At 31.7% G+C, this 24,493-nt stretch overlaps 1 protein-coding gene across 1 annotated transcript in view; it reads left to right on the top strand.

Annotated features, from left to right (window-relative positions):
- LOC148279585 (dopamine receptor 1-like) overlaps positions 1 to 24,493 on the top strand; it is a 383,623-nt gene that overhangs the window by 244,947 nt on the left and 114,183 nt on the right. The window contains exon 4 of the mRNA XM_088229703.1: positions 18,449 to 18,810. Within this exon, the coding sequence (XP_088085829.1) occupies positions 18,790 to 18,810 (21 nt within the window). The 5' untranslated portion in view covers positions 18,449 to 18,789. The remainder of the gene's footprint in view (positions 1 to 18,448; positions 18,811 to 24,493) is intronic.

The raw sequence follows: 24,493 nt of genomic DNA, 5'->3' as shown, positions 1-24,493 counted from the left end.
GTTTATGACCTGGTATTGGCTGGTTTTTCTTACCGTTTTACACACTGAGTAACATTCACCATTCTGCCTGAGTTCTGACAGGTCATCAGCCCAGTAAATAGCTAGAATTCTATATTCCCTCGTATAAAATATCTTTCTGCTGTTTTGATATATTGATATTAAAACTCCCAAGGGGGTTGCATCCAGTTTTTTTCCACATTTATTTTGTGTTTTAACGTAAATTGATGCTACTGTTTTTTTTTCTCACGAAATTACAAGTCTTAAAAGTATTTTTATTTCTGGGTTTTATGTGTTTTTACTATGTTTATATGTATTTGAGATTATGATTTAATTATTTTTAGTAAGGCATGTTTAAAACTATTTAAAATTTCTACCTTGGCACGAGACAACCCATTATCTCAAATGTTTATAACATAAATGTTTAAATAACAAACAAATGAAAAATTATAAAAACTAAGGCAATATATTTTTATTTTTTTTAAACTTATGTTTTGATTTTTTTTACTGTAACTTTACAGTGTGCACACTTTTTTGTTGCTTTTTAAAAAAAATATATTTTACTTTATTTTATATATTATGTACTGCAGTAATAAATAAACAAAACACGTTTTATTCAATTTACGTCACATGCAAATAATTTTTTTTCGTAAATTTTCATAAAACAGGTGCTAACAAATTCTTCAAAAAAGCAACATGGCAAATAAATCATTACTTTAATACAAGGCTTCGAAATTTCCGTTCACAAAGAAAAGTAAATATTATACAAGTGATTTAAATTTCCGATTTCTGATATGGTAATTTGGCATTCAAAGGTCGGAAAAGGGAATTTTTCAGGTTCGAGAAGAACAAAAAACGGAAGATTTGAGAAAAGTGGTCTAGAAAAAGGACTTTGAAGGTGAAAGTTATTTAATTATCTGAATTTTTATTTTATTTCTTAAAACAAAAGTTTCGCAAGTTCAGATAAATGAAATTCTAAGTAAGGTGAGTTTTAATGACTGAAAGTAAAAGAAGAAAATAATTATTTTTGAAGTTAATTAATTCAGAAGTTTTTAAATATTCTGAACTGTTCTGAATACAGAAATAATCTGTAATGTTGCAGATAAGGTACGTTACTTACTTTAAATTATCACTCAAGACTGTTCTCAGTTTTGATCATCTTTATAAAGGATGGTCCAATCATAACGCACCATTTTAATCAATAAAACAAAAACATTTCAAATAATTATATTCATTTTTAAATAATGATAGGAAAATCTTTGACAATTATGTGTGAAACAAAATATCGGTCAAATGCTCGCCACGCCTTCGGTGGCATTCTCCGTCCGACGGTCCATATTTTCAATGACGCTGAGGCATAATTATTGAGGTTCAATGGCGTTAATGTGCCGAATTATCTCATTTTTTAGCTTTTGAATCGTTCTTGTCTTATTGACATACATATAACAGCAATTAAAGGTATTACTTTGTCATTTAAAATTTAAATAAAATGGTCCAAAAATTAAAACAAAAGGTATAAATTGATAGTACAAAAAAATTCAGAATAAAATCGGGCTTTTTAAATTTATTTAAAGGATATTCAAATAAAAATAAAGACACTGTGTTGTGGTTCAAAAGTGGTATTGCCTAAAATAAGAAATAGTCTTCACAACCTAGAGTTTTTAAATTTAAAGCGCAGTTGACCTAAAAAGTGTCCAAATTTCAGGTCGCTATGATTAACAATTATAGAATTGTTTTCGTGACGGACAAACAAAAACGTAAATATGTACTATTTTCTTTAATTCATTGAAACAGAAAATAGAAAAAAATTCTGTGAAATGAATATGCAAGTCAAGGCATTGACAGAATTAATGACATAATTATTATATATCAAGATTAATCACACCCACATCAAAGGTTTCAGCTCATCACAAAAATCAACGATAAATAAAAGTTTCAGCTTTGATACTTTACAAAAGTAAACAGGTGGAAGAGCTTTGGGTGGGCCATGGCTGAATCTAGAAGTCTCTTCTATTCTTGCCGGTCTGCTGTCCTTTTGCTTCCGTTGCTCACTTCCAATATTATCATATCTGCGCTGATGCAGTCCATCCATCGCATTTTGGGCCGTCCTGGTCTCCGTCGTCTTTGTGACATAGATAAAGTAAGGCGTTTTATGGAGTTCTCGTTGTCCATTCTAAATATATGCCCAATCCACCTCAAGCGTCTCACCTTGATGAAGTTGATTACATTGGGTGCTTGGTATATATCGTAAAGCTCTCTATTGTAGCGACGACGCCAATAGTTGTTATCTCTCACAAGGCCAAAGAAAACTCTGAGGATTCTTCTTTCGAAAACTGCAATGGTTCCCTCAATATTCTTTGTCATAACCCAGGTTTCAAAGGTATATGTCAGGATCGGTTGAATCAGAGTTTTGTACAGTATATATATATATTTTTTGTACTAGTTTGGACCGTAATTGTTTTTAAAATGCGTAGTAACAACGGTTGGCAGCCATTATTCTCCTGCTGATTTCTTCATATATACTGTTGTAACTGGCGATTGTGGAAGTTTGGTGTGTAAAGGACTTGATCAACTCAAATTTGTCGTTTCCCGCTCTGAAAGTGGGAGGGATTATGTCGAGGTTTTGAGAGGCAATCATCACTTAAGTTTTGTCCTAATTAATGCTGATCCCATTTTCTTGCACTTCGTTCAAGCGCTATGAACGCTTCGCGGGTGGCTTGGAAAGATCTTCCGATGATGTCAATATGATGAATTGTGAATGTTACTCATCGTGTAAAGAAACTTCTCTTTTTTTGTTTATTTATTATATTTTAAAAATTTTATTTGATATTTAATTACTAACTCTTACGGATTATTACATTCATTTTACAAAATTATATATATATTTTTTATACTCTGTTGTTGATAATTAAATTTTTTACGCCTTTTGAAAAGTTTGTCTGACTCTTTAGTTAAGTTTTGTCTCGTATTTATTGTATAATTTCAGTCCCTGATATATTGATCTCGATTGTTCTTGTCTTGTTTTGGAATGTTGGATGTATATTTGTTCTTATATTCTTGTATTATGTCCATGTTTATTACTTATTATTAATAATATATGTATCTACACCATAAATTTTATAATGCATTCTAGATTTGGTAAACCCACCCCAAGCAAAAGCCATGCTGCTTATGAAGGATTTTCGTTCATATTAATAAAGTGATATATTTATTAGAAAATATATAGGCAAAAAAAAAAATTTTTTTAACAAATACTCCAGCTTGTTAAAGGCCATAATTTCTTATATTCCTCTTTAACAAACGGTTTCCCCCCCTGTTCCAATAAACTTAAATCATATAAACGCCTTAGGGAGTGAAATCCAACCTAGCCTACCAAAATGTGGACATTACTAGCAATGGATTTTTAAAAACATATATTTATTGTTCGTTTTGTTTTTGCACTACATCAGTCCAGGACTCCCAACTACAGTGGTAAATTACTGCAAGAAACATCCAAGCTTGAGAAAAATCATATCTATTTTTTTCACTTTAAATCACTTGAAACCTTCAGTGTTTCAATCAGTCATTTAAACCATCACAGCATTCAAACCTTGGAGGTTTTCCACTATATATAAATGAACGATAGCAAAAACACATATCTCAACAGAAAATGTAACATAAGAAAACAATAATAGACATTTAAAATAACGTAACCAGCCAATGACAGGAAATATGCTCTGTAAACGCTTCAAAAAAATTTTTCCTCTCTTTTGCAACAAATTCAGATATGAATAACTCCCTAGGGAGGAAATTCCACCAGTCTGCAAGCATTTGAACATACTCAAAACATTGTTAAAATTTCTTCAAATCAAAAAACAGTTTCGTCATCTTGTATATGTTTAAGTTGCTAACATCTGTTACCTGACCTCGAAATGTTCTACAAACAGAGTTTTAAAAACTTCTCTTTACAAACTTCATACTTGGACGAAAAAGTTGTCTTTTTGCGGCAGAATTTGTGTTCAAAATATTTTATAAATTTCCGCAAAAACTTTTGTTGTGATACACAATGTAAAACTCAAGCAACAGGAGTTTTGTATTTTTAGTGGTAAAATTTTCTCACTCAAAAATTGCTTTCAACTTTATTAATATGGGTAAGAAGGTTTTGTAAAATTTACTTGGGTTTGCAACATCATCACCATTTCTTTATCCGCAGCCAGCGGTGCAAAGGGCACTGAATTAGTGTACCAATGCCGTGCCCTCTGCACTCTTAGGTGTAGAAAGGGTATGATGATGATATTTAAGGTAATCCGTCATACGCTTCAGTTGCCAGTCCCGGAAAATTAAAACTTTGAAGTGTAGAATAATCTTTAAAACCAATATTTCACGTTCTATTTTACGAGAATCGAATCCAGACCTTAAACGAGGTAGACTTATCTTCACTAAACTTTCATTTACGGTTTTCATCCGAGAGCAGCCATTGAGTCAAAAACACTCGTCAAGGGTTCTGGTTCTTTTTCTGGCTTTGCAAGGTTTAGTAAAAAAAAAATAATAAAATTAAAAATACTAAATATTTTTTAAAAGGCGGCTTCTATGATGATAATCAAACACTCCAGTGACAACTGCCACTAAGCGGAAGCAAAATGGTTGGATTGACAATGTACTACGGATACCTCCTGAGAGCCTATACCATGCTCGCCTACTTTACGAGGCATCGTTTTCTCGACGTCCTCTGCTACCGTTTGTCTGCAGTTTACGTTAGAACTACAGGACGCCAAACTGACTAAGGAGGGTGCATAGGAGCTGGCAGCCAGCCGAGAGGTCTGACAGTTACTGGTAAAGGAGCTGAAATGAATAGATCATGAGGGTTATGGCTTGCTATGTATATTTATGTGTAATGGCAACGTAAAAGTATTCACAAGGCGGGATTTAAAACATCAAACTCGAAACATCGGTCAGTCGCTTGGCAGACAGATATTATTATTTAAGCGCAAGCAAAACCAAGGTTTTATGAATAAATTAAGTATCCGTTGCGTAAAACCAAAGATGTTAAATCCCACATCACGCATAAAATATCTCGCTTGAGAATTAAAATTGTGAGATTGGTTCATTCAAACAATACAAAGTTTTTTTTTTGGTCCTAAAACAGTAGAAAAATGAAACAATATGAGTGTCCTTATATTTATTTTTTATTTACTAAAGGACAACGTCCATTAAAAAAATGGCAAACACATATCCTTATACAAAAAAGCACAATTCAAATTAAATAAAAATAAAGAAAATTAAATCCTGGACAAAAAATTTCATGAAACTTTTTACCTCAAAACAAGATCTGGTCTATGATAGTGATTGTTTAAATCTAGAAAGACTTACATTAATAAAGTCTAGATCTTGTATTGACTTAAAACTAATTATCTTAAAACTGTATAGTTTTTATCGACATTTTTAAACTTTATACACTTGCAACATATATCTGAAATTAAGATAAATTCAGTCTTTCACTTATGCTAACATGAAGTTACGTCACAGCCCGCAAAGGAATTATTTACCACAGTATTTGAGGAGTTAAATAAACCAAATACAAATGGAGAAAAAAATATGAAAAATAAAAGAGAAGATTGGAAGTGAGGAGAAAATTAAATAAAATTAACAAAAATTTAAAGCGAATATGGAGATTCTAGACTTTTTCTAGACTAGATTTTAAATTCTAGTGTTGATTTGTGAATCATTCGTGTTAAAAATATCAACAATATTCCTTTATTTATTTTCAATAATTACCAGCCTATTAATAAAGTTATTTTAATTGAGGTCGGTTGTTTAGTTTTTCTTTGTTCGTTTTTGTAAATATTTACACAATAGTCTTAAAATTGAAGACCTGCTGAATTGTAACCATACAAGTCCTCAGCAGGTTCTTATATTATATTTATACTGCTTTGTTTTTTCATACTTAACCTCTACATTAATCATTAATTTATTAGTAAAACATTACAAACTATATAATAATACAGATTTTAGTATCTTATCAAAAATTAAAAACTGTCATTAATACAACAAGTGCTGTACACTAATACACAAGCTAATGATATGATTGTTTAATATATACAGTGAAGTATGAAGTTTTTTTTTTTTTAAGCCATCAAATTAAAAGAGGTCTAAAAAGTTACATTTCGAACCTTATTAAACGTAAAAATTGTTTAAAAAAATATATTTTATACTACTTATGGTCTTCAACCGAGGTTTGAAGTTCATAACTGTCTGAATATTTTGTTATATATCTGTATTGATAAATATACTTTTTTTTAAGTAAAGATAAAACTTAATCACATTACAAATTCAAACACGTTTTAAAACTACCGAAATGCAAACAATTTACACTCCGCGGAACTGATTCCGTTTAGCGCCTGGCTAATATTGACGAAAACAATGACTCATTACAACAATGCTACTCATTTATTACAAAATAAAGTGCAACTTACGCTCTTTGATGCGTTTAATGCACATTATTAAATTTTATTGGACTAATTTTCTTACTTAAATACGAAATGATAGCCGGTTTAGCGCAAAAAATTGACTTTTTTAAAAACATCAAGCTCTGGTTGAGGGCGAAAAGTAATATCAAATATTTTATTGTAATTTTATGCATTCCAAGTAATCCAAAAGGCAAATTTTTAAGGCCCCTTTTATTTCATAATTTGCAAAAAAAAAATTCGGCCCATTCCAAGCCAAGCCAAGCCCACAGGTTGCCCCTGCGTTTGTCCGAACCCGTCAGTATTCTGCCATCGGTCAACTGACGCGAACTTCAATTTTTGTGATCCGTATTTATTGTTTATTTTACGTGCTCTGTTAAATATTTCATTTGATTATACATGTATTTATATCATGATTACTACAATATCATGAATTTACAGGCTCTCGAGCCACGTCCACGTCCACTATTAATAAATCAGTATGATTTCCTACCCTAGTTTTCCGAACGAACGTTCAGTACATAAATATTATAATATTGTTAGTCCGGGTAGGCAGACGATGCTAGTAAATCAATACTGTCTCCAATAATCTTCAGTGAAGCTTCTCTCTGCTCCGACTACCTGAATAACCTAACGAGAGTCATATGGCTTGCATGCACCAAGATCCCGATTGTATGTAGACAAGATCTTGACTTTTTCTGTGTAAGTCTTTCTAGAATTAAACAATCAATAGGATAGACCAGATCTTGTCTTGGGTAGTAATTATTATTCGCCTTCTATAAAATAAAAAGAAAAACTCGATTTTGCTAATATAGAAGAAAAAATCCTTTGTACTTATGGAATAATTTTTACAAAAAATCAAATATTTTATTTATAAAATATTACTACATACACAAATAATATTTTTACACATACTATACGTCATTGAAATATATAAATATATTTGGATATTTTCACTGGAATACAACAAATTTATAATGTACCTGAAATACAAAACCGGGCTTTCTTATGTATCGACTCTCGCTGCTTCCGTCTACCATGGAATCACTTCTTTACGATACCGCAGAGTGTGTGCAGACCAACCCCAGCTTCACAAAGTTATGACAGGAATAGTTGACTGTGCAAAATTACTTAGTTCAATAACAATACATGTTCCAGACGCGATTTGTAGATAGTACCACCTGTTTTATGTAGCATTTTAAGTAAAACATTTTATGTTAAAAATCTTTTTTTACAATACCAAATTTGAAGAAATTTACTACTTAAACACCACTCTTTCACATTTAAAATTGACATTTAAAATATATTCTGTCACTTAATAGACATTGTAATAGTAAATATGTACATCTTTCTTCCCCTATATATTCTCTTTTCATGCTTTTGTGTCCTTATCTTACCCCATTTACAATAACCGTGCATTTTTTTTTTAAATATATTTTTTTAATTATTAAAAAAATATGTGGATAAAAATAACATTTTTACATGGATGTATTTAATTTTCTTTATCAACTTTGTAGAAATTTATTATTGGTTCTGAGTAAATACATCATATCAGTTTGTTTACTACAGATATGAGTGTAGAACTGTTTGTTTACCAAATAAAATTAAATATTTAATTTTTTTAAATATTTACATTCCTCAAAACAATAAACCTATATTTTTTTCGTAAAACATAAATTTTATCAATGTTTTAACAGTTACCACAAATAAAAGACTTATACCCATACTATTCTATGATAAATGGTCGTTTGCTTCTCACATTAACGAGATTACTGATAAGACGATGAAAAGTCTCGGATACTTGATTCGAACTGTAAAGATTTTAATTTCATCCACTCCCTTATAATATTTTTTACTGCCTCAGTTAGGAGAAACTTAGAATATAATTTAACAATATGGGCAACTTTTTACAATGTCTATGTGATAAAGTTGTAAAAAGTTTAAAATATTTTTTCCAGATTCATCAATTTTAAACTTAATTTTCCAACTGAACAGATTGACGATATTTTTTTACGTAACCTTTAAAACTTGTCATACTTTTCATAGCGAAGAGTTTTCAATTAATTTTTTTTATTTATGTACATTAAAAAACCTTATAACACTTTAAACATTTTGGTTATTTAAAAAAAAAAAAATACAATAGCAAAAATCCCACAAAGCCACTTTCTGTGACTTGTTCAATCAATTTTTATAAATAAGTGAATGGTAAATTGGACGTCCCTAATAAAACGAAACATAGCAAACATATTATTTGATCGTATTTCATAACAGTGGGACTCATCCGAAGACAAATTACGAATTGTAATATTTTTGTTCATGAAACATGACTTTTTTTTTCTTTATTATATTTTATCAATCTGTTTATGTTAAGTTTAGTTTGAGCCCAAAGTTGACAGACACCCACATAACATAAACAAAAACGACGGGCTCAAATTAAATTCAATATGGTTCCCAGCACTACATACTACAAAAACTAATAGAAATGTGCCTACCGCCGACTGCCATACGATACAAATTACTAGTACTTAATCAGACACTATTTTCTACAAAACACACAGTTTACCCTGAAGATGGCTCCTGCAATGGTAGTAGAAACGTCGGAATAAATCTAACACACACGGTACCACTCAAGAATAAACATATTGAGTTGTAAATAACTCACTATTAGAAAATGGGAATCCAGTTGAGGTAGAGTGGGATTCTAACCAAGTGACGAAGTAAATAATAACTCGCGTTGCAACATAAGTTTTTTGCATAGAAATGTGAAAAGTTTACTTTCTTTTTAGAGATAGTAGATTAAAGTAATGTCCCACTTCAAGGCTTAAATGATTCAATACGAAAAATAAAATAATAATTGTTGTTAGTACCTGCGTATAAACTTTTAATACCATAAATCACGTAAATTTTAATTCTACTCCTGTCATAAATAGGCAATAAAAAAATAATACATTATTTTTAATATGTTCATTAACTGTTTACTTCATGTCAAAATTTAAATGAATTTCTTGTTAACAAAGTGGTAAACTTACCTTTTAATATGTTTGTAGAGAAAAATGCTGCTAATCTCATTGACTGATCATGTCTCCGATGAAGAGGTTTTAAGTGTAACAAATAAAGAAAAGGAGTTACTACACCACTTTAAAAAGAAGAAAAGCCTTATACTCTTGTCACATAATTTTCAGTGAATAGTATGCCCTTCTTTTACTTATTATGGAAGGAAAAATAGAAAGCAGACGGGGTATGCGACAAAAAAGACCATAGCTCAGATATCTTAGACAGTGGTTTGGTTAACCGTATGTACGAGCGCTGATTAGACTAGCCCATGATCGTGACGAGTTCAAAAAGATAGTCACCAACCTCTGGTAGGAGCGGCAAAAAAAGAAAAAGATCACAAAAGTAAAAAGCATTTTATAAAAAATCAAAAATAAATCACCAATACAATAGGAAGCTAATCAATGGGATGTTGCGGAGTATGCAGTTAAAGAGTCATCCTAATATAAATTTGTCTCACATTCGGAAGAGTGATGGACAAAACTTTATGCGTCATAAGCGCGGTTTCTAATACTTCTCCCAGACGCCAATTAGTGGCTCTCTAACATTCGTCAGGGGCGGTTCTTTCACCCGCGCTGCAAGCATGATCTTATGTTTTTAGGATTTGAACTGAAAATTGTATTATTTTTTACATTAATTATATTGTAAATCTTTCATGTTTGCATACTTAATGACTACACAGTGCCGTAACGCGAGGATGTTTTTGGGACAGTAAGAGAAGGTTAATGCCATTACAATACTCTTCTGAAACAATTATCGTCTAAATTAACAGATTGCGGTCCCATCGATAGTCTAAAGGACTCAGAGCAGGAAATCATTCCCATAAAATTGAAATATTTATGTTATTTGCAAGAACGAAAATAATCATTTTTAATTTGAAAATATATTTTTCATCATTCTTCATTCCCTTTTTGCACCTTTCGGTGCATAGAGCTCTGCATTAGTACACCAATCGTAGCGCATCTGGATATTTTTTTGTTAAATGAAGGTAAAATGATCAGTTTTACGGTTAAGGTGTTAGTCCAGGGACTTAAAAATTGTGTAAAAACACATTTAAAAATAAATATATGTCTAGCATGGTGGTAATCAAACCCAAAACCGCTCGCATGGTTAAATTATAAATGACACTTACATATTTATCACCAAATCGACGTTAAAGCACACTAAATGTTCAATTTCTTCCTCTTTTATTTCGTTTTTACAAGTTAGGTGTTATACATTGTAATCTTGCCGAAAAAAATAAAAAACCCAAAGCAATTAATTACTTTTAACAGGTAGGTAATTAATGTAAACAAGCCTTTTTGAATAAGGTAACAAAAATTAAGATTGGGGTAAATCGAGTTGAGTGATGTTTTATCCGGCTGGCCATAAAGTTTAAATTATTAAACGTTAACACTCCCATTAATTAATCAATTTACATCTTGATCCTATAATATTATATTTCTGATTTTGGGGAAATTTCTCGGTAGAGTAGGGTGACTGCGGGCAAAGTGAAGCACTGTAGAAGTAAAGTGGTTTAATCTGAACGCGCCCAAATTTCGCGTGGACGAACTTTGACCAAAGTTTGAGAAGAAAACTTTTTTCCATTTCAGTTGGGAGATTGTATTAGGGTAGCGGAAGAAATCGAATTTTTTACGATTTTATTCGGTTATTATGGCTATTTTTTATTTTTAGAAGTTTAAAATTAACGTTTTGAAGTAGTCTTAATATATTTTTAGAATTCATGAATCACAAAAAATAATCAAGGCCATTTACCAATGGGGGTAGGGAGAGAAGAAATGACACCAAAGCAATTATACGCGAAAACAATACTTACTTACAGATTTAAAAACTATTATTTCTCGAATAAATGACATAACCCCTACAATACATCACATACAAACTTTTGATATGTCCCTCTTCAAGTATTTGTTGATTTTATCATGCCGTGTCTTTTCCGGTCCATTTTGCTTTTTCCATCCATCAAGATTTGCATAGTTTTAGCCGTTCTTTCGCTGTCCATTCGCTCTACATGTCAAAACCAACGCAGTACTCAGTGTAGTCGATAAAGTTTGTCTCAGCCTTACGTGATGCACGGTTCTCAATATTTGTGCACTTTTCATACAAAGTTCTACCACACATTCTCCAGAAAAATCTAATTTTGACAATATTCAACCTAGTTTCATCCATACTTTTCCAATTCCATACTTCGCTCCAATAATAATAAATAATAATTTTTAAAAAATATTAACCTAAGTTTTCAACTGTTATACATACAAAATAATAAAAAAATGTATACATGAATAAAAAACGGACCTATTGCCACTGAAAACTTTTTAAAAATACAGTTATAATAATGGAAATGATTTTTTTTCAAATAAACAAAAAGCTTGGGAAGTTTAGAAATAATAAACGTAAAAAAAAAATTTGGTGCTTAGTACCCACATTATTAACATGAAATACATATAAATCTACTCTATTTCCTCTTCCAAATATTCATTAATAATATAAAAATATTTATCTCTTAACAAAAAATTGATAAAATTGACATCCACTATTTTTTTCGAAGTTTGATGAATATTATTACAACTATGCATATTGCTCTTTAAATAAATGATTTTTCGCCAATGGAATTTTCAATTGACTTTTATTTTTAGTGTTGTGAACGTGAATTTTTTCTTGTTTTGCCAAAATATTCTGGTCATAAGAGTCGGCTCAAGGATTTCTTTGTCAACTACAAATTTTGTGAGGAAAAAATATTTTCCAATTTTCATATTTTGATGGATTTTAAAAACATTTTTCACTTCTTTTTTGGGGTTTTGGCCTGAAGGTCATCATTTGAGAGCATTAATTACGTCAAAAACGTGAGTCTAAGATTCTGGTTATCTTATACACACAGAACTATAGTCTTCATCTGCCCGGACGGAGACAAAAATATAGACAATAATAATAAAACATTTTAATAAAAATAGATATTTCCATTTTACTTTACGGCTATTTTTTTCTCATAAGATTGTTTAAAAATAAAAATCTGTCATTCTGAAAATGACAAACAAAATATAGGTAATGAAGATATTACAACAGTTGAAAACTTTTTCTTTGGCTTAGTTTGAAGCCGATACAGTATTTCATACAAGGCGTGCGTTTTATGGCTTTCGTGCTAAAGTATTATAAACGTTTAAAGATCTAAAGATTAATAGATCGTTGTGTATGACATATTTACTGCCAGTAATAATACCTTGTCGGCCACAACAAATATTGACTAATTCATCGTCGAAGTGAATTGGTCTCCTTTGCACGTATCCCCTTTTTTATGATACTTCAATCTAAAGTATTAAATATTTGTCTATGTCTCATAGACGCGTGGTTTTGATGCGATTCGAACCCAGAAAACCGTTTTTATAGTGAATTTATTATTTTATATCATATCATAAATTAGTAATAAATATGGCATTCAAACATCAAATTTCATTTTTAATTCAATTCCCGCTGAACTTAGATTTAATAATATATTCAACAAAAATAACATTAGTAATTGGCTTCTTAATAAAGAGTTTTTGTATTAATTGTCTATAAAAAATGTGTAAAAATTTGATTTAAATGTCCATTAATTTTTTAATGATCAAAAATAATCAAACCATCACGCTGTTTCCCCGTAGGGATAAGCAGAGAGAATAAAACGCCAAAACACACTATCTTGGCAGACCTCGCTTTCTCTACATTCATACATCTTCTCATGCACGCAAGCCGATTATTCCTACTTTTGACATGTTCATTTTCAAGTATTTGATGGACTTGATCGTGCCATGTCTTTCTCGGTCTTCCTCGTTTTCTGCATCCATCAACATTTGCATCGTAGATCTTTTTAGCCGTTCTTTCGCTGTCCATTCGTTCTACATGTCCAAACCAACGCAGCACCCCTTTCTTGATTCTGTCGATAATGCATATCTCAGCCTTACACACTTCACGGATCTCGACATTTGTGCACCTTTCATACATCGTTTCACCACACATTCGCCTGAGGGATCGCATTTCGACAGCATTCAACCTACTTTTATCATCATTTTTCCAATTCCATACTTCACTCCCATACATTAGAGTGGGCACTAGAACTCCGTTGTGAACTGCTAGTTAAGCCTCCTGCGATAAACATTTGTTTGCCAAAGTAGATTTTAGTGCACCGTTCACCCTGTTTCCGGCAATCACCCTCCTTTCAATATCTTTCTCGGACTTTCCGTCCCTAGTAAACATATTTCCCAGGTACACAAAGTCTTCTACCTGATTCAGAATATCTCCCATCGCACTGATCTTACGTTTAGTTATATTTTCATCCCAAATAATTAATTAATAATTTTTTTCATTATGTAAATTTTTGTGTAACTTACTTTTTCTTTATTTACATAAACGCCCGATGGGCATTTTTAAAGATATATTTATGCATAGAAAGCCATTATCAAAGAAAGTAGAAAGACACAATGGGATATAGTTGACTAGTTAATTAGTAAAACCATAGTTAGTTCTATGGTTATCGGTATGAAAGAGTAAGTTTTGTCTGGGGTTTCTAGTTGGGATATATAATTTTACTAAGCTCAGTTGACCAGTTGCATCAAAAAGTGAGTTCAGAATTTTGAATAAGACTGTAAAGTCAGATTTATTTTGACGGTCTTGAAGAGAAGCTATATTTAAGCTAGTTTTTAACTCATTATACGATTTTTTTAATATTTTTGTTGATACAGTTAAACTTCTGCTCCTTTTTTACGTAAATATATTTATTTTTAAGTAGGATTAATATTCGTGTAGGTAAACTTCACCAACGAGCCACAAAAAGTGGCTTGGGGAGGTTTTTGTATTTACTAGATGTATTCATTGTTGATATATCTTAATTTTTATGCATGGGTACTTTTTAATTAAATGAATTTTTAAAAAATCTTTTACGCGCATGATAGTGCACAGAGCACTGCATTAGCACACTGCACACTAAATGCAGTGAAAATTTACAGACGTTATTTATATTTGAATAAATAAGAGTGGAGCAAACACTTAATCAAATTATGGTTAAATAAATCATTAATCTGTTTTGTTTACTTATTAAGGGATGATAAATACGTTCACTCTCCCCCTGAGTTCCTTACACAAATAATAATAACAATTTATTACGAATGTGGTGGGTTCTCATTTTTCATGAGTTATCGGGAAAGTTTGCTAACAGGGCAATAAAAACTTTGCTAACGACGAAAAAAACAATAAATGCTTGTTAGTGTTGATATACCTCCAATTTTTTCACACATCACTTTAAAACAACTGCTATATTTGTGTTCTCTACACGCTTTTTGAAGCAACACAAAAACGTGAACATGAATCAACAGTTTTTTACACAAAGTAAACGAATGAAAATAATCACTTTTTGTTCAATTAACTCAATTTTATTTTGTATTTCAATTCTCAGAATTCACCAAACGTAGAGTTCGTTTATTTGATTACTGGTACCGCCAACTTGTTGAAATAAGTGATATAATTTAAATATATTGATATAATTTAAACATCTTTTATAATATTATTACTTGAATCGACATTCAATTCGCAATACTTTTTTTATAAATTATAAACGAATCGTGTTACACTAATAAGAAAACGTGGTTTTTATTATTATTAAACAAAGTTTTTTTTTAAAAATAACAAAAAAAATAAAAAAATATTTCTAATAGGTATATCCTTCATCATCAACATCAGTCCCTTTCCGCACCTAATGTTGCATAGGGCCACTGCATTGGTACACCAATCGCAGCGTATCTTGATCATTTTTGTGACATGAAGGTAAGGTGATCAGTTTTACGTTTCAGGTACCAGTCTAGGGACTATGAAATATTCTAGTGTAAAATAACCTTTTTTAATATATTTTTTTTTGTAGAAGAAATATTTTCGGTTTACCCAAATATTTCAATTTTCCGACCATTTTCAACTAGTTGCAAAAATATCACAATCAGAAAATTGGAACCAAGTTGTGGTAGAGCGGGGTGCAAACCTTGCAAATCTTCAAATAAAAATTTTCATATTCGATTTGGAAAGTAAAACTTTTAAAAATATGGTGGATTTTAATACAAAAAATATTTATCATTGCTACGCGAAAAATGAATGTGACACCAATACAGAAATAAATCTGTATAAGAGAGAGCACGCAGATATAATTTATAACAAGGAAGACAAAGACGTTGTTTTGTGGCCGGCGTGAAACATATTCAGTCGGTTATTGACAGTGATGGGGGACGCACGCATGTGAGGTGACCGGCGTATTTTTGATTTTTGATTTATTTTGCTATAACTGGGGTAAATTATATTCAAATGTCAGAAATTTAGAATATTCCGTCTTTTGGTTGTGGTAATACGATATTTCATCACCGCGTGAACATGAATTATTCACCACAGTCTGCTAAAATTTAAAAATGCTATTAAATATGAAAAATGTTTAAACTCAAACTGTATTGTACTTACAAAGGTGCGAAGGTTTTCACGGTCACTGTCATCAAAACGTTTCTATTTTTGGTGATATTGTGTGTGTTGGATTCGTTCCGACGTTTCGTTCGGAATCAAAAATTTTACCTTAACTCATAAATTACAGTACACGAAAAATAAAAGAGGCAATTTAAATACACAGATACCCAAATAACATAAACGAAGACGACGGGCTTAAATTAAACTCTACGTGGTTCCCAGCACTACATACTAAAAAAACCAATAGAAATGTGCCTACTGCCAACTGCGACACGGTACAAATGAGTAGTACTTAAACACATACTTTTTTATACAAAACACCCAGTTTTCCCTGAAGACGGCTCCTGCTTATGATTTATTGGCACTGGATTAAAAAAAAAACCCATCCAATAGGGTGGGCCAATATTTTTTTTCTTCCGAATTTAGAAATGAAAGGGGTCTAAAAAGATGCCTTTTGGATTACTCAGAATGCAAAAAATATTTTTTTAAATATTCGATACTACTTTTGGCTCTCAACCAGAGATTGAAGTTTTCGAATTTTTTTACTCTAAGCCGGCTGTCATTTCAAGTAAGTAAATCAGTCTAATAAGTCCTTAAAAAAGTTAATCACATGACCGTTAAATCCATTGAGCATTTAGTTTAACTGCCGGTTCTTACCGGTGACGAAGAAAATGGAACATACTAACAAAGGGGTAAAATAATTTGATATCAAAATGTGACGATTATAAAATATAGGGTTGTTAAATATAGGCGTTTCAGTGTATTTTTGATCATATCCTAATATGCACCAAATGTTGCATTGGAAACTGTATTGCTACACCAAAGCAGCGTGTTTTGATCAGAACAAAAAGAAAAGATAATTCCACCTTGATGCAGCAAAAACAATTGAACTTTTTTCTAACGAGGATTTTTCTATTTTCTCGACTTTGGTATACAACTTTTTTTTTTTTTAACAAAGACAATTATTAAGCACTTTAAAAATTGCTATTTAGAAATGGATAATAGAGGTAAGTTGCGCACATATTGATGACTAGATCATGCCAAATAGAGAAAAAAACTGTTTTTGTTAGTAAGTTTTTAAAGCGAAGAGTAAATAATATAGTCTTTACAATTAACCCAAATATTTCAGGTTGAGTGGTTTTTTCAACGAGATGTAAATATTAAAAATTAAATTTGGGTAGAGTGGGGTTTGAACCTAAGGCCTCTGATATGTGAATCCGCAACACTTGCCACGGGACCGTAAACTGATTCATTTATAAATATAAAGTTTATATTTGAAGCACTAACTTTGTCGTTATTCATTGTAATAAAATAAATAAAACAACTTTGTTTTTAACCTTTAATTTTTTTTTTTCACTGACCGGTTTCAAAGCAAACAAGTTTCTTTGTTAAGGTTTACGTAACTAATGAATTGATTCCTTTTTATTTTATTTCTATCATGTTCTCTAAATACTACACGTGGACTAAATAAATCAAGTGGTAATTTGATATCCTTATTTTCGAAGTAAGCCAGGAGAGGATTAAAAGAAATATTGTTTATTTGGTTATTAATTATTATTTTGAGAGATTATATCGTTTTTTTTTGTGTGTTCAGTAAAATTATAGATATTTAAAAAAAATGCATGTTTGCAGATGATTAACTTTCAGGCATTTACTTTATTTGATAGAATAAAAATATTAAGTTTTATGTAGTTTATTTTTTAGTCTTTTCAAAAAAAATATTGCTCTGTAATCGTAGTGGTAGCGCGAGTGGTTGGTGGGATCAAGTGGTTTTTGGCTGGATGGACCGCCAGTTGATGAAATTTAAGCTATCATACCCATCCTGTGATTTCCCTAATTCCAATATTTATATATTCTCCTTGTCGCTATGGCAATGGGTAGATACGGTTGCTATGATAATAATTTTCCATATCCATAGCAACCAACATAAACAATCAAGTTCTTCTTCTCTTGATAAATTGTTCTGTTAAAAACTGTATGCAGTATATTTTATCTACCCGCATCCGCTTGTCCTTTAATAATCTGCCCACAACCACACACCTTTACATTTTCTGACCGCCGCGCCGCTACATTCATCTATTTATTCCCCGAATAAACGTAGTGAAAATGCTGTTTTCTTTGAGAAGGGAAAACACTACTCAGAAGCCAGGACTTGGAGATTTAGCTCTAGGATTCCCATCCCTGATCCCCTTTCCTGACTTTCCAAAAGTAGGATTCTTGTCAGCTGTAGTTTGTTTGGCCGCATACCATTCTTGTCCGCATCTGCCATCATCGCGCAAACGCATCTTTTTTTTCCTCACAAAAATTAACACGGATCAACAATTCATTCAAGTAATACCCACGCAAATGATAAATCGCCACCCTACGTAGGCAAATTAAATGTATGTAGTTATTGTATACAAAGTTAATATCTAGTTATATTATTTGACCAGGAAAATCGTAAAATCAGAGCTTTAAATATACATTTAATTGTTTTTCTTTTGTTTCAGATTCCCTGGTTACCCAGCACTTCTCGCCCAGAATCCAATACATTACTTATCCGAGTCACGTAGAGCCGTAAAATCGTTTTCTGCTTCAATACAAGACCAAAATGGCTGCATTAGGTCATCTTCTTTAATGCAATATTCATTTTACTGGAAGTAAATCCTAAAAAAAATGTTTCTTAAGTGGTTAGCTTAAAATTCTTCAGTTCACAGAAAATTATTCCCGTGTTCAATGACTTGAACTTCCGTGAAAAGAGTTGCAAAAAAGCATGAATTTAATAAGTTTAGTGATGAAAATAAAATAATTAAAAATGATTAATTTCTGATCGGTGGTGCAGCTATTCACAATGGACTACTACTCAACAACGGTAAGTTTAAATATTTTAATTAAATCACTTGTTGATTGTTCTAACGTATATATGTATTTCATTTTGCCCAGTTTTTAAGCTCCGCGCAAATACTTACGTTTCCGACAGTACATTTTGTAGTGCCGGTAAACGTTGGCCTATTATCTGGCAAAAAAAAAATGTTTAAAACTGCATCATTTAAATAAACAAAAATTAAATTAAATTAAATTTGCTCAAAATGTAACGCAAAAGGCAGATAAAAATCCTATTTTGAAAAATGCGTGATTTTGTCCCCCTCTCCCCTAGAGAAATGTAGTCTCCTAAGAATAAAAGCATCAATGAAGACGTGAGTACAATGAATTTAAATCTATTGCACCTGTTTATCACTTCAAGGTGGTTCAAAAATAAAATCTAATCTTGTATTTGTTTAAAACGGGCTTCCTACTCCTTTTTATTTTTTTTTATTGTAAATTATAATGGGATAAAAATCATCTTGACAATCAATAAAATCTTTAAAATCTATGTCGATTAAATACCATAAAACTTAGCGTGGTATTTAACCTCCATGATTTTTTATTTGTTGAAACATGTATTTCGTGCGCTTTATTAACATAACATGGCCAGAATGCAAAAATAAAAATTCACCTGGACTTCATCAACAAAATGTCGCTGTAGTTATTCTAAAGTCTGATGATAAAATTCAAGGAGCGAAATTAAGTTTGATATCGTCTAATTAATACAAAAAAACTATCCAACCTGGATCCGATGTTTGGTCAAACAAGACATCACGATGAAATTGCTTGTCATTACTTATGCGTCGAAGCTTTATTAAAATGCAATCATGTCATGGTAAACATGATTGTGCATAGAAAAATGTGTTAGAACATCAATTTATTGCAGTGTATCTCGACAGGTATTTGTTAAATAAACGTCAAATGATCAGTCTTACGCTACAGATACGAGTCTAAAGACTTTTGAGTTATGAGACCTTACAGGCGCAATCAATTTTTTAAATCAATTAAATCAAAATATTGAAATGAACGAAATGAAAATTCTAAATATTTTAAACAAATTTTAAAAAAGAGGTGTGTATTTTTTTCATTATTAAATGCTTATTTTAACTTTCATGGTGTTATGAATTATCTCAATAAAGCATATAAATATGTAAAAACGAAGTTAAAAAAAACTCTACCTAAGTGGGTGAACAATAGTTGTCGCGATTGTCTACCATTCATGAGGTCCTGGGTTCGATTCCTGGCCTCCAATATAAGATATTGATTTTTAAGGTTTATTGTTCATACTGTAATATTTTATTGTTCCTGGACTGGCATTTTAATCGTAGGACTAATCACCGTAGCTCCATGTAATATTTAATCAAAATACTCTACATTTGGTTTATAATTGCAGTGCACTTTGCCCCACCAGGTACAGAAAGATAAATGATGATGATAATGATGATATAAAATAGTACATCTAAAAAAATAGTTTGTTGCAATACGTGTTTCCTTTATTTTATATTAAATGAATAAATAAATGTTGAACAGTACCAATTGAAATAATCAGAAGCAAAACAGCGAGTGTTTCCGGTTACGGATAGTTGGTATAACATAGGCCGGAAGTGTGCCTTCCCCCCGGGAAGGGTATTTTCCTGAAACTTTCCTGAAACTGATATTTGACCTGAGATAACATTCACTACCTAAAGAAATAGATATATCGCCAATACAGGGAATTTCATTTGAAAAAGGAACTTTTCTCTGATTTAGTATGTTTTAGGTGTTAACATAAGTTTTATTCGTTTTTTTCCTTATTTAGAAATATGTACCCAAAGTTTAAAAAAATGATAAAAGTCCTGCGAAAGAAAATTTGATGATTTGTAAGATGTTATGTTTGCTTTTGAATTTAAAATATTATTTTATTTGATTACAAGCCTTCAAAATGAAATGTCAAGTAGACAACATGAGCATTTTCGAAACTTCTTTCTGTTGGCGTTTAATTATTGAAATAAAGCTGATTAAGCTACTCGCGATATTTGCATATTGTACGGCGAAGATGCTATAAATTAATGGCTTATTACTTGCAATAATTTAAATCTAATTGCTAATAATATTGTAAAAGCGTTAGCTCACGCACGCAGTGCGAGCGAGAGGTTCATTCTTAATGAAGTTCAAAGAACTACTGTGAAACTACTGGCGTACTGTACTGGTGTACTAAACTGAAGTACTGGCAACTTTGCAATTAGCGCGTATGATGCTTGAAATTGACTCTCGTATTCAGTACTCTTTTACTTCTTGCGCCTTGACATGCGACACATTTGTAACCTTTCGAATGTATTGGTGATTTACCTCCAATTTCTGATTAGCTTTTTTCTGCATCCAACCTTCTTCTTTTTCGATGGCGCTTTAACTTAAATCGAGCTTTGGTCTCCTTCAAGCTTTGCCTCCAACTCCGCTTGTCCTTAGCCGTCATTTTACGAAGCGTTTGCAAACCGTCGAAGCCGTGCTGCATTTTTTTTACGCCATCCTCCCACCTCAGCGTGGGTCTTTCGATTCTTATTTTCGTCTGGATGTCCAGTCATGACTCTCTTAGTTACTCACGCATCGGGCATTTTTTGCACGTGTCCAGCCATCTCAACCTTAGCAGTTTTATGTCTGTTGAAATACTAGTAGGAGCTTCATATATGCTGTATATATGGCATTTTGCCTAATGCTCCATTTTTTTCCATTTTTCACGGGACCACAGATTCGACAAAAATCTTTCCTTTAATGCATCTTAGTGAACCTTACTGACAGTTGTTGGGTGGAGTTCCTATACTCAACGCCGCTAGTATTTTTGTCCTTGGTCATCGGTCATCCAGGAGAGAGTACTATACGTGACCGCTAAATAAACTTTTAGGTAAGGATGTCAATCCCCACCCATCCCTACCACGTCCTGGACGTCCACTGCTGACTGTTCGTCGGCAGTTTATGTCAAAACTTCGGGACGAGAACCTGATTTGGAAAGACGCAAAGGAGTTGGCAGCCAATAGAGATGCATGAAGGCTCTTTGTGGATACTATATGCCCATCATGCGCGGTCCGTTCATAGAACGCATGGAACCATTAGTTTTCCTACATTTTGGCAAATAATGTTTATAAAATAGCATATTTAATCAATTCATTATCAGTCATAATACCTAACACTTAAATTACTATTAACAAATTATGAAATAAGAATTTGGTTAATAATAAGAATAATCGAGATTAATTGTGAAGGAATTTCATTATCGCCTTATAAAAATATGTTTAAAAGCACCGTTACCTCCCAAACATTCATTTGCCAGCGCTGTCATGCGCGTACTGATCACCTGATTGGCGCGTACTTGCTACTGGATGGCTGGGTATCGATTTAAAGAACGATCGCGATGGAAACAAATTCAAAATTCCGTTCCAGCGCCGTACTGAACGCGCAGTCCGGGCGCAGGCGTAGACTTAAAGTCTCACTAGGCAACGGAAGCAATCGAAACATCCCATTACATTATTTTCCATGTAGTTTATATGCGACGCGAATACGACGCCGCGCTGCGCCGCGCTGCGCCGCGCAGCACAGAGATGCGGTTTTGGTATTTTGGCGCTGGACATAATAGTTTAATTATTATTTTGTGGTAGAATAGAAATACAAAATAAAATCTAGATTTTAATTCAAACATTACATCAATATAATGTTGATTTGTTTCAAAAAAAAGTTTATAATCTACTACATATGTTGATTTTTTGGGTTCAAATAATGACCAATTCATTTTCGTTGAGAAGTCATGTTTTTAACGAGATAATATTTATTTTGGTTTCACTGCATTTTAGTCAAAAAAAATATAATGCCACAAAACAGTTCGCAGATTTTTACTATAGTATAGTGAAGTTGGTTGATTCGTCAATTCTATTTATTACTAGATATGTAAAATTATTGTTATTATTTCTAATCATATGTATAAAGTATTTATTTTGTCTTTAATTTCTTAAGGACAGTGTATAAACGACTCCAGAATACATGCATAGGGTACATTTTTGGTCTTAGGAAATATGACCACATTTCTGACTATCGTAGGCAACTGAAATGGCTCATAATTAGACAGCGGAGAGACTATCACTCCCTCTCACTTCTGTTCAATGTACTTCATAGTCCTAAAGCTCCTTTATACCTGTGTGAAAAATTTCAACGCTTATCAGTTCACGGTTTACCTCTTCGTTCTCATTCTCAAGGCACTCTCTTAATACCCATACACAATTCCTCTTTCTTCTCTAACTCATATAGTGTCCATGCGGCTCGACTGTGGAATTATCTCCCATCCACCATCAAAGATGGTACTACATTATTTATGTTTAAATCACGTCTGAAGAAACATCTCCTTTCTCTTCCTTAATCTCTCCTCCTTTCCTTTTTCTTCTTTCCTCTTTTTTCCTTTTTCCCATATAGTAATAGTTTTGATTTAAGGTAATTTATAAACAAATACGTTTATTTCTATTTTTATATATTTTTAACTTTTTAATCTTTTTTTTTCTATTGAATATGTTTTGTTACTTGAATTATAAAAAAAAACTTTTATTTTACTGGTTGGTTGAAAGAATTTGCCATTTGGCAATAAGCCCACCTATGTACAAATAACATTATGTACAAAAAGTTAAATAAATAAATAAATATATTAATACATCCCAATTACTTATATATTAATTGCTCCCCTAATCAAAAACCCCACCGCACGCCTCTGATGCCCATAAAAGAGCGGACATGGAATGATGATGATGATTATATTTCAACTAATACGTAAATGTAAAACGGGGGAATATCGAACACTTTGACCGAGAATTTATTATATTTATAGAGATACAAAATTTATTAGATTCAATATTTAGTAGGTATACTTCTCCAGGAAAAAAATGATCAAAATAAATATGTGAACTCGCTTCCTTAACGTTTATGCATCAACTTATACAAGCAGATGATTTCTTTAAGAAATAGTGGGAAAAATAAAAAAAACAGCAAATAACTACGTTGGTAAAAAACAAACGTAAATTCATATCCTACAAAGTAAGAAGATAAAAAAACATTTCAAGATAGAAATTCCTTTGAATATTCTACGCGTATTTTTGTTAGTGAAGATATTCTGTGAAAATTCTGCACGTAAGCTTTTTAGCGTCAAAGCCTTCAAAGCTTAATACGAGTGGATAAAAAAACTACCACGAATCCACGACGCGACGTCAAACGTCATACACATTATTACAAAGTAAACATTATCTACGACGGCTTATAGTACCAACCAACATGGTCGAGAGAAAAACCTTTTCTTAAACCTTTTGAAATTTTCCTCATGTTTACATATTTCATAGTTGCACACATTCTTTGATTCAGAACAAAACGTTTTTTTAAATAAACGCAACATTACAGGAATATCTAAAAAAGTTTGTTTAAAATTTATCAATTGAATTTTTTATTGAAGAATTTTATAATTGTATTTGCGGTTGATTTCTAACTAACGTTCTACGATCCCTCGTATATGTGAAACATTTAACAAAAAAAATAATAGTCTTGATATATTTAACCCTCCATTCAATATGTACATAAGAGAATTGATAGGCTTGATTCATGCTCTTCATTCATAATTCATTTAATCATTAAATCAAATGCAATTTTCCACTCTCACTTTTCTTCAATCATTCTTTACCGCTCCTTAT

Source organism: Micrasema longulum, unplaced genomic scaffold, assembly GCF_059751315.1.
Source record: "Micrasema longulum isolate JH-2025_06_02 unplaced genomic scaffold, ASM5975131v1 h1tg000698l, whole genome shotgun sequence".
Lineage (NCBI taxonomy): Eukaryota > Metazoa > Arthropoda > Insecta > Trichoptera > Brachycentridae > Micrasema > Micrasema longulum.
This window is presented reverse-complemented; position numbering and strand designations above follow the sequence as displayed.